The 12512-nt window shown below is 36.1% G+C and overlaps 1 protein-coding gene across 1 annotated transcript in view; it reads left to right on the forward strand.

Moving 5' to 3' along the window:
• The window catches only part of RPGRIP1L (RPGRIP1 like), a 99529-nt gene that overhangs the window by 11136 nt on the left and 75881 nt on the right, over positions 1-12512 (forward strand). Inside the window, exons 4-6 of the mRNA XM_082607936.1 lie at positions 108-406; positions 3900-4002; positions 5313-5456. Of these exons, the coding sequence (XP_082464062.1) occupies positions 108-406; positions 3900-4002; positions 5313-5456 (546 nt within the window). The remainder of the gene's footprint in view (positions 1-107; positions 407-3899; positions 4003-5312; positions 5457-12512) is intronic.

Genomic DNA, 12512 nt, shown 5'->3' on the forward strand with positions numbered 1-12512 from the left:
TATTCAGGTTCTGCACTGAAGTCTTCACAGTGATTATGTTCCTTTCAACAGAATGCATTTTATGCTGACTTCTCACATTCCTTTTCATCTTTTTATTATTTCCCTAGAATGGCCACCAAGTTAATACGGCTAGTTAATGACAAGAAAAGATATGAATGGGTTGGTGGCGGCCCCAAGCGGCTGGGAAGAGATGTGGAAATGGAAGAAATGATTGAGCGGCTGCAAGAGAAAGTTCATGAGCTTGAAAGGCAAAATGAAGTCCTCAAAAACAGACTAATTTCAACCAAACAGCAACTTCAGATCCAGGGTCACAGGCAAACTCCATACAGTTATGTGCAATCTCGTGTTAACACTGGGCGTAGAAAAGTGAATGAAAACGCAGGCTTACAGGAATGCCCCAGGAAAGGTAAACTAAAGCTTACATTAAATCCTAAATTTAAGTTAATAACTTGTTTTACACACACATACGTACTTACACACAGAGTTTTATTTCTGTACTATTCATGTTTGTGAGTGTCTTTAGAAAGAGAGAAATCATTTTTTGACTTTTTAATAAAATCACATTAACATGAAGATCATTTTATATAAGAATCACTAGATCATGCTCAAATTTGTCTAGTAAAACATTTACATTTGTCTAGTAAAACTATTCATCCTAACTAATAAAAGAAGCATGTATGAAACTACCTCAATTACGGATTTAGTTTAGTTTGAGTTGGTTTTTTATATTATGGATGGAAATCACCTTGACTCAGGCAACTAGAGAAACCACTAATTTGCTCATATGGTCACACTGTCGTTCTGAAGGATCACACTTAGGTTCTTCATCCAAAGGCCTTCTATAAATTTTACAGAATTGTTTAAATCTTCCTCATGGTGTGGAAGCAGCTTGACAGTGGAGTGTGCACATAACTAGGGGTTTAAAAAGTTGGGTTCTTGCTCCTCTGCCTACTGTCTGGTGACCTTGGACAAGTCTTCTAATCATTCTGAACGTGAGTTTTCTTTACACATAAAATAAAAGGATTTAAGCAAGCGACCATAAAGGTCTCTTCCATCTTCAAAAAATGATCATTGGGGGCTTCCCTGGTGGCGCAGTGGTTGAGAGTCCGCCTGCCAATGCAGGGAACATGGGTTCGTGCCCCGGTCCGGAGGATCCCGCATGCCGCAGAGCGGCTGGGCCCGTGAGCCATGGCCGCTGAGCCTGCGCATCCAGAGCCTGTGCTCCACAACGGGAGAGGCCACAACAGTGAGAGGCCCGCATACCGCAAAAAAAAAAAAAAAAAAAAAAAAAAAAAAGATCATTGGTCAATCACTCTTCTCATCTTGAAAATGAATCACCTAAAACCTACCCAGCTTACAAAGCAATTCAATTGAATATAGAAGACTCAATACTGTAGACAGAACCTAAGTATTTCTAATGAAAATTCCCAATTCCCTCCACCCACAGACAAACTTTATTTATAATGAAGTAAAAAGTCAATAAATATTTTAAGGAATACTTTTTTCATTTCAACTACTAGGGAAGGAAATCGAATTTTAGTTCTAGTCCATCTTTGTTTGGAACATGCTCCACTTAAAGAGCAAACATTTTTAGGGAAATAAAAAAATCATGTAAAACTTTCAATTCATTGAGGGAACAAAAAACACCATCTGAACAGAAAAAGAGAAAAATTTGTTCTATTTTTCTCTCCAAGCCAAAATGTTAACACTATATGTTCCCTAGATAGAGTTCCTTTGAAGTCAGTAAGACCTCCACGGTAGGCAGGAGGCAGCTCCAGGATAAAAGAGCTTGGCTACTCCTAGCTATGTGAGATTGGCAGTAGATTTTGAATATAACCAAAGTAATCATAATGAATTATAAATCAAAAATACATTCTGCTGCTAATTAACTTTTTATGTGGAAGAGAGCACTTGACTTCCCAGAGCCTCATTTTCCGCATCTGTAAAATGGAATGATAACACCAGATTAGAAGAAAGGTCAGGAGATGGTAGGTCCACAACAATATATTCTACCTTTAAATAGTCATTTATCCTCTCTGAACCTTAGTTTTGTCATCTGTGACTGCAGTTGGGCAAGATGATCCCTGTGGTCTGCAAGGTCTTTTATGCTAAATAAAAACGATGCCCAAATATTAGATTAACATGGCAAGCTAATCTAGTGCTATGAATTGCTGTTTAAATAGAAGAGTTTGATGGAACTTTCTCCTTGTAGAAGAGCCACAGAACAGAAGAGCCTTTAAAATGTTACTTACATAGATTAAATTTCTCCTTGTATTTACACTGTTAGTAATTCAGAACTTTTTCACTGTTTGGTACAGAATCTAGGACATAGAAGTTACACAAAGGATTAAATAGTAATGAATACTTTCCTAACTTCTATCTTTCTGTGTAAACCTGAGGCATCATTATCAAGATCACTACCTTAGTAGCCTTAATAGACTCTTCAAGACCGCTTTTGAGGCTGGAACTTAGACCTTAGACCAGAGTTGTCAGAAATACCGCAGCCTGAGGGGCTGGGCAAGAACCCTGACCCTCTTGGGCCACAAGCAGTCTTACCCCCCAAAGCTGCTATACAAATATTATCGTTTCCTATTTGTACTTTGTCAGGATAAAGGATAGAAAGTACTGGCTTAAGGTGTGATCAGTGTAGTGTAGAAACAATTCTTATTGTGAATAACCAGTAGAAAGATTATAAAGTGTATATGTTTTAAATATAGCCATTGGAAAATCACCATGAGACTGTAAGTTTTAAGATATGTTTTGAGTATAAGTGGGTTTTTAAAAAAATTCTAGTAGTAATGTTTAGTTTTTCCTTGATTTATGTAGGAAAAGCTTAAGAATTAGTATTACTGCCAAAATAATGTAATTGGCAAATTTTAACACAGTAAACTATTGTAATGTTTTAGGCAGGGCCTGTTCCATTCTTTACTCTGGATTACAACAATAAATGTTGAAAGTTTTGGAAATAGCAAATGATAGTTCAGTTTTTCCTAATGCAAATTCTCACTCTTAAAAAGTAAACTTTTATAAGGAGAATGAGTTTTTTCTGTACCTTTATGTCTGGAACTATTCTCCATTTTAAAAATCTAAATTATTTGTCATACTTCATTTACCTAAAACTAATAACCTAATTATTCTATAAGTGTAAAGTAACTCCTATAATTAAAAGAATGTCTCATTTTTAACAATGGGACCAGGCTTGTAAAAATTATTGTAATTTACAATATTTACAAAATTATTGTAAATTACAAAAAATTGTAATTATTTATACAAGAAAAATTGTATTTAAGTGCAGCAGTAAAATGTTTTATTTAAAGGAATCCTATTGATCTCTTCTCAAATTACCTTTGTTTAAATATGGATTTTCTTATTGAGGTAGAATAAATCAAAGTACAGGAAACATTTTGACTTAACGCTCACAGTATCTGTGAATCACACAAATGAAGATAAGGTTCAAATTGTAAGGTCAAGAGGTATGAATGAGTAATTTAAAAATCAAAAAACCTTTATCAGAAATACTCAAAAACAATCACAGTTTTGAAAACTTTTTCCTTCATACCTCAGTTTATATTGTAAAGACCTGTTAAAATTTTGGTTCTTTCAGAATTTACTTTGGAAGTTCTAAATCTAAGTTGAATAAAACTATTTCTGGGTAATTTGGTTTCCATAGTAGAATTTGTTAAATGAGCAATACTTGCTGCTGTGTTTTATTTAATGCCAACTGGTGGCTGAGATCTAACAGTTCCTTTGGCAATGTATGTCTGATTCTCTGTACTATGGAGCACATATCTCTCAGTACTTAAGAGACTTTATTGTATTGCTTATTTCCTTACGATAGCAAGTCAAGGGTCCTTCTTTTCTAAATAACTTCACTAATTATCTTATTAATTTATTTTTAGATATTAAATTCCAAGATACAGATGTAGCGGAAACTCTGCAACCCATGCCTACAAAACATGGCAACAGTTTACTCGAAGAAGCCAGAGGAGAAATAAGAAATTTGTATGTATTCTTTTTGTGGTCATTTTAGAACACTGTATATTGATCATGTCTTTTTTGATCCCTCCTTTGCCTTTATTTTAAACAAAATTGGTTTGTGTACAAATAATTTGCTCCGTTAAAATACAGCTAGATCTGTGAGGTACGAACAGATATTATATAACATCTTTCCAGTACAATGAGGTAAATGAAAAACTTAACCAGTTGCCTCAATGGAAACGTTTAGAGAAGAGTCCTCTTTATTATAATTTCCCCCTCTATGGAATGGCATAAAGCCCAGTCTTTTAGAATAGTATAAGCTTTAGAGGCAACATTTTCATCTCAGAAGAATTACAGGTAGGTCTTTTTTGTTTTTTGAGTTTTTTTAGATCATGAATTAATTAGCCTTTCTGTGGTTTAAAAAAAGAAAAAAGAATTGGAGGGAGTGGCTTAAAAGTTTGGAGCTATCAAATACATATGGATTTCAGATTTTGTTTCATGCTGATTCTATGGTACCGCATTCTTCATCATACTGTGGTTTCAAAAAAGTTACTTCTGCCACGTTTAGCTTACTTTTCCAGTTAATCAAAGCCTCATGGTGATCTCAGTGTCTGTAAGTCACACAAATGAAGATAAGGCCTTCACCTGGATCATCAAAAAGTAACAATTCTGAATGAGGAGAGAAAGCAGGAGACAAGAGTATCATACTTTAGATAGCTGCTTAAGAATAATATTGGCTTAAATTTTTACTTTTGAATATTTTAAATACCAGTTACAGTAATGATTGCCTGTGAAAGAATAAAACTAAAAGACTAGACCTAACCTTGTTTCCTGTTAGTCAGTGGAAAAGCAAGGGTTCAGACCAGTCCTGAGGCTTGGTACACTGGGATGCTGCCAGACATGGTAGAGGTAAAATATAAACCAGAGACCACTAAGTTATGTTTTGCAAATTTCTTGCCTTCTCTCTATGAAGTGTTAATTTGGGTGGTATAGGCAGGTGTGCATATGAAAGAACAAAGGCACAGAAATTATCTGAAGAAGACCAGATCACAGAGTACTTAGTAGGTGACCAATAAATACCGCATTGAATTGAACCACAGTCCAGTCCGTTGCCTAGGACATTATCTTATATAAAGCAATACCTTGAATTCTTCCATATGTACTTCCAAATCATCACATTTAATCTGCTACTATTTCACTGTGTGCCGGGGCATTTAAGCTAAAATTTTTAACTTTTGCTTGCCCTTTACTATGAAGCACTTTCTTTGTACTGCTCTTATATACTGCAGATTTTCCCTCAAGCTGCAAATTCTTGTAAAGATTCTTTATTTCAGAGAAAATGTTATTCAGTCACAGAGAGGCCAGATAGAAGAGTTAGAGCACTTGGCTGAGATCCTGAAAACTCAGTTGAGGAGAAAAGAAAATGAAATTGAGTTATCTCTTCTTCAGCTTCGAGAACAGCAGGCTACAGATCAAAGGTATGTTAAAACAGAAATATCACTTTGATAAGGTCAAAATTAGTTTAAAATACTTTATCATGTGCCATAGAAGGATAAGCCTAGTCTATTTAAAAATCATGTCTTTACTTAACATTCTTCATATAAGCCTGCTCTAGACCTACTAACTGCTATCAACAACTCAAGTCGAAGGGCATTTTTCCCTAACCTACTCTGCCTCGTCTTGTTTCCTCTGCTCATTTACCACGCCGGTAGGAAGTTCTGATACCATTTGATTGCACCTACCAAGAAAAATATGTGTGACAAGGACTCAGCTGTTGGCATACCTTGTGAATAAGCCCAACCTTATTTAAGTGTTCTTCCCAACCTTAAAAGGGAGTAAATTCCATAATACAGTACCCACTTTTTTCATCCCATAAAGATGTTACCTCTCCTAATATTCGAAGTTTGCGTCGAATTCTGCTGATTGTTATGGGTGACAGTGGGGCCCTTCAGTAGTCTCCTTGCTGCCTCTTCATTTTTGATGTTTGATAATTTTACCGTCCTCCTTTGTCATCTGTTGGTTCCTAATACCTCTTCTCTCATTTTGTGCTCCCACGTTGTGCTTCCAACAAGATTTTATCTTTTTACCATATTCTTCCTTGAATTATTTTCTTCCTTTATGGCCCTTTTTTTCCTTTTTGTTTGGAACAAGCATACGCAAAGGTACGGAGAGTAGTGTATTGAAATCTCCTGTACTCATCTCTCAACTTTAACAATTACCAACATGCTAACCAATCTGGTGTCATCAATCCCTTCACCTTCAGTTTCTTTAATTCATTAGCCCCTGCCAAATACCATGTCATCACACCTGTAAATACTTCAGTATATATTGCTGTCTGGTAAGGAAGTTTTTTAATGTAATCACCGTGCCATTATCACACCTAACAAAATTAACAGCAATTCCTTCATACCATCTAATAACTAGTTTATATTCAAACTTCTGTAATGATGACTTCCTGCTGCTTGCATTGGAATCCAAATGAGGTCTACACATTGCATATGATTGTTATATCTTTTGTCTCTTTTATTTCTCTCTTAATATTTTTTTAAACCAGACCTAGATCCTCTATTTGTTTTTCCCTTACCAGTGTGCTATCATACTTACGTGAGTAGGTTCTCATTAAGAAAAACCAGGTATGATTTTCCACTTTTTCACTTCAGAATCAGTTTACTTCTTCTTTCACAAACAAACCTTACATAGTTATATTTGAAAAAGCTAAGATGCATAATAGAAGACTTGTTTTAAAAAAATAAAGTGGGCCAAAAATATATGAAAAGCTTTTTATTTCAAAGATTTAAAAGGTTAATATTATCTCTACTAATTTGTGTTCCTAAAAAGTTATGTGTAAAATTAAGTTTTGTAATGAAATTCTATATGTTTAGTGACATTAATATACCCTTCTAATTGCAGGGCAAAAGAAAAATGAATATTTTTGAGAATTATATTTGTAATAGGGAATGTAATTTGAACCCTGGCTTTGAACCAGGGTTTTAAATACCTAGGAGTTACCCACGTTCCCCCTAAGAATAGACCTAGCCTTCTTGGAAAACCAATAAATGGTTCCTTGTGAGGAACAGTGCTGAAGACCCCAAAACTGAATATGGTGATCTTAATAAGTTGCCAACAGCCATATTTAAAATATTATCTGAATATAAAAATTCTGCATTAGGCCAAGCCCAAGCTTGGAGCCCATTCCTCAACAGCTGAGTACAAGGTTATCAGACTACTTTCTCTGTTATATTTCTTAAATTCCCAAAGAGTAAGATCGACCCTGTGTTGGCCGTTCCTTCTTCCAAAGGAATATGATCATCTAAGAACTAGAGTGCTGTGTTAATTGAAAGGGAAATCTAAAAGTTCTTCAGTCCTAGGACTAGAACAGCCGAAGAACTAGAGTCATAGATGGGTCTGCATATTTTCTAGTATAAGTATTTTCAGCAGAAGACATCAGCATATACACATAGAAGAGTTTACCTTAAAAACTAAACTAAGGCTAACCTTAAGGGATTATGTTATTCACTTCATAGCAGTCTATTTTTTGTCACATCAAGAATTAGAAGCAGAGACAAAATAAGTGTTATTAAAGAAGCTTTTGTTGCAGGGGCCAAAGAATGAAAGCAATTTGTACCCTACCTTACAGATTTTATAAAATTGAAAATTATTGGTTATTTGCTTAGAAGGAAGGGTACCTATGGTGAATCACATATTGTTTCTTGAAATACAGTTGTTGAAAACTGAAGAAATGACTTCAAATAAGGGTCTTCGAGTCTTTTTTTTTCTTATATGTTTACACATAGCTCAAAATTTTATGTGTAACAGAAATTTTTTTGAGACTAATGGAAAACTGTTGAAAAATGTTGGGGAGAATATAAAACTTGGTATAATTTACTGTAGAGAAAAATCACAAAATGGAAAACATATTTAAACTTCTCTTTCATGGATACATTATTTCAGATTTGAAATTCTAGAAGTCTGATCTGAATGTTGGACTCCTTGTTCTCAAACATGAACCTAACGTAGTTGTAATCTTCAGAGTGCGGTGCTTGATATTTATGGCAAAGAGCCTTTTCATAGAATATTACAGAAACTCTTCGTAGTATGTGTTTAATAGACCAGTTTGGTTTGGCATCAGCTTGACATAAACTTTTGGTTATCCAAAGCCCTTAATTGCTTTGAAGTAAAAGCCCAGTGCTGCTCTTTTTTATTAAAATCATGTCTTTTCCTGTTATTGTGGTCTATTTTGGAAGACTGAGTTGTGATTTTTGCATATGTTCTACATAATGCCTCATTAGCAAAAAATCTTGTATCATTTACAAGTAGCCTGAATGTCTGTGTTGTTTTGAACAAAAATCCATATTAAAATTTAAACAATATAAAAATGCACATTTTCTGCTTATGAAAAAGGCCATCTTAAATTAACTGCAAAGCAGTAACCAGTGAACACATGTACATGAACATTAAAATCAGGATGATTTTACCTTTTACTGACTTTTTCAACTCCAAAAATATTTATACTCTTACCAAATGTGTAACTAGTTTGTACTAAGTGTTTTTTTAAGTAAATGTTAGGGTGTTTACCTTCTTAATTAGAAATCATGTAAGTGCCATAATGTCCCAGTGGAGGAAATTTAACCCGTAAATATTTCAGACACTGACTTGCCCCCTTCCCTTTGGTTGACAGCACACTGTCAAGTCATAAAACACAGAGGCCTTTTGCAGCCACACAGTATACAAAGCGGCTTGGCTTTAGGGGCTCCATCTTTCCAGCTGTGCACAGACGCGGATTACTTCCTGGCACTCAAAGTTCTTCCCCAGCTTTTCATTTTGAAAAATGGCAAACCTACAGCAAAGTTGTAAGAATAGTAGTGTGAACACACATACCTTTCACCCCTTGGCATGTTTGTGAATGACACAGCCTGTTCTGCATTCTGCCCACTCAGGCACAGGCCCATTCCCCTCCCTCCCCCTCTCTCCCTCTCTCTCTCTCTGAGAGTTAGGTGCACATATCATGTCACCCTCTCTACATTTCTAAGCACCTTCTAGGAATAAGGACATCTTCCTACATAACCACAGTACAGCTATCACACATTCAGGACATTTCACAATGAATGCAACAGTAGTATTATCTAAATACACAGTCCATATTAAAATTTCCCAATTGTCCCAATAATGGCCTTTATAGCTGTTTTTTAAATTGCTATTTTTGTTTCTCTATTTTTTTAAATTAATTAATTTATTTTTGGCTACGTTGGGTCTTCATTGCTGTGCACAGGCTCTCTCTAGCTGCGGCAAGTGGGGTCCACTCCTCTCTGCAGTGTGCGGGCCTCTCACCGCGGTGGCCTCTCCCATTGTGGAGCATGGTCACCAGGTGCGCGGGCTTCAGTAGTTGTGACACACGGGCCTAGTTGCTCCGCCGCACGTGCTCGAACCTGTGTCCCCTGCACTGGCAGGCGGATTCCCAACCACTGCGCCACCAGGAAAGCCCTGTTTTGTTTTTCTTTGTTTTAATCCCATATCCAATCAAGTGTCATGTATTGTATTTAATTGTCATGACTTTTAGGTTTCCCTTATTCTAGAGTGGTTTTCCGGTCTTTTCCAGCCCATTGATGATAGTTGTTTGCAGAATGCCCTCAATTTGGATTAGTCTGATTGCCCAGCCCCCTAATTTAGAGGGTACATCTGGCTCTTGGACAGTAGGGTAACTGGGGCGAGGGATAACCATGCAGACATTACTATTATACAGGGAGGTAATCTGTCATTTTTTAAAAAATATATCCAACAAGTTCCTACTGTTGTTTTGAATACCTTAGAATTTAACTAATGAAAAGTTATCACACTCAAATACTATGTCTTTTATCCCCAAGTTTTTTATTATTAATGTTAGCTAAGTTTTTTTGTGATAGCTGCTTGGCATGTTTCCCAAGCACTTTATTTAAACCACAGAAATTATCAAAATTAATAGTAACTAGTGTGTTAGTGTGTATGTGAGAGTGGAGAGAAAGCTAAAACTTAGGAACATCTCAGAGAAAGGAAGCAACTTACAAGAGTAGGAAGAATTTATCTCTTTAGACCTGGATCTCTCCCATAAGAGCTCTGGCCAGATTCTTTACTTCTCTGAGCCTCATTTAGCTACCTTAACTGTGAAATGAAGAGGTTGAAATGAGTAAGTGGTTCCCTACCTTTTAAAACCAGATGCTTGGGGCTTCCCTGGTGGCGCAGTGGTTGAGAGTCTGCCTGCTGATGCAGGAGACACGGTTTCGAGCCCTGGGCTGGGAGGATCCCACATGCCGCGGAGCAGCTGGGCCCGTGAGCTACAACTACTGAGCCTGCGCATCTGGAGCCTGTGCTCCGCAACGGGAGAGGCCGCGATAGTGAGAGGCCCGCGCACTGCTATGAGGAGTGGCCCCCGCTTGCCACAAGTAGAGAAAGCCCTCGCACAGAAATGAAGACCCAACACAGCAAAAATAAATTAATTAATTAATAAACTCCTACCCCCAACATCTCCTTTAAAAAAAAAAAAAAAACAAAACAAAACAAAAAAAAAACCAGATGCTTTTATCCCCAGAGACCTTGGTATTCTGAAAGATTTTGCCTCCTAAGTAAGCAGTGTGTATTAATTTAATAAATTTGTATTTTTTTATCCAAGACCTGTATCATGCTAATCATTGCTTCTGATAATTGTGAAATAGCCTGTATTATTGCACCGATTTGCTATAATTCTATCCAAAAGTAAAAACAATATAAAACCTTTAGTTCGCTTTTACAGCTTAATTGCCAGTGAATCTACATTTCTCATTGGGCTTTTTGATATTTTTAATATAATTCTCAAATTACCATTACTAGTCAGAATCCATTAAACTTGATCTTCAAAATGGCCCCTTAAGAAGATGAGCCAGGATTTGGGTTCTTCCTGTCCCCAACCAGTCCTTGGGAATGCTCCCTCCATTTTCAGAAGAGTTTATGTACATGTAGAGAGATTATGTACATGTAGAAAGCTCTACATAACTGTCCCCCTCCATTCCTTGTGCGTGTTTAAAAATAAGAAAATATTGAGTTCTGATGTATATTTTGACCCAACACCACAAGAAAAATACAATCCAGAGGCAAATAAACATACATATACAAACGTTTTCCTTTATGCAATCTTAAATCAGGGAGCAATTATTTTCATCTGTGAACTAAAGCAGCAGTTTTGAGCAAAGTCATTACCTTTCAAATAGACTTCACTTGGCTATTTTAGTGAAGCTTATTCCATTTAATTCACTAGCAACCTCATATAATTCTATTCATAAGTGATACCTTATTGTTATCTGTGTATCCCTAATAAGAGCTATGAATGACCTACACTTCTCTCAACGATATACTTAAAGAGTCTGCCACTGTTCCCCCCCCAAAAAAACTGTAGAGTTTTTTTTATCCTAAGATTGTTTTCAACCTTATCCCCCAAATTTAGTTACCCTAAAACTATTACTCAAAAAGAACCTCTTCATTCTATCTCATAAATATCTTACCTAACAACTTTCCAGAGTCTCATAGCCTACCTTTTGTATTCTAAAACCTTCCCTTCTAAATGGTGTTAAAGTACTATATTACAACATTTTTTGCCTCAAAAAAATCAAGAAGCTTTTTTTAGCATTCATAATCCTTACTGCAGCAAAGAATGTAATGTTGATGGGGGTTGTGGCAGGGAGGAATTGTGTGCCTGGGAAATGAAGTATTAGAAACTTTCACTGGAGCAAAGATTTTGGCTTCTTAAGCTTTCATATTAGACTATACATTACATAGCACCACTGAAAGTTTTTCCTTCTTCAGTATATCTGAGGTTTTAAGTTTCTGGATTTATTATGGCACCCAGTAGCAAAGCTGGAGTCAAGTGTTTTCAAGGCTTCCATTAGAAATTCCTCTTTCAGAGTTTATTGCTTGACTGTTTCAAATTATATGAGAGAAACTTGGCACATAGGTTTTTGAGCTGGATTACTTTTTTCAAGATAAAATCTAATTTATTTCAGTTTGTTTTTAATCTTAGAGATGGGCCAACAGCTCTTCTCATAGTTTTAGAAGATTTGAGCATAATTCTAAATAATGTCTGTTAAAAAAGAAAAGGAAAAAAGACCCACATTTTCCAACTTAATTTTTTATAGTTTTTTTCAAAGTCCTTGTTGAAAAATACGAGAAATTTGTTTTTACAAAGCACTTAATTAGTATGCTTGATATCCCTTTGCAGATCATTTCACCATGTGTAATGCAGCATGTATGAATTGGTACATGACCATCAGAGTTCATCTGAATGTTTTTACTATGCATTGTTCTTTCTGTTGGAATGTCATCATCCTGAAGATTTGATGTTCCCTTCATAGTGCATGGAACAGGGCAGGAAAATACTATGTAGAGGTCACATAAAATATTGCTCATAAAATGAGCCCTGTCTCTTCTTCAGAGGAAACCAACCTAAGGCCTTCCTTCATGTGCAGAGAGGTCTAGGACAGGCCACTTAGCGATGGCTCTAGCTCCCTCTTGCCTCCAACATCCTTCTCACT

This window comes from Mesoplodon mirus (genome assembly GCF_964341445.2).
Source record: "Mesoplodon mirus genome assembly, chromosome: 19".
NCBI lineage: Eukaryota > Metazoa > Chordata > Mammalia > Artiodactyla > Ziphiidae > Mesoplodon > Mesoplodon mirus.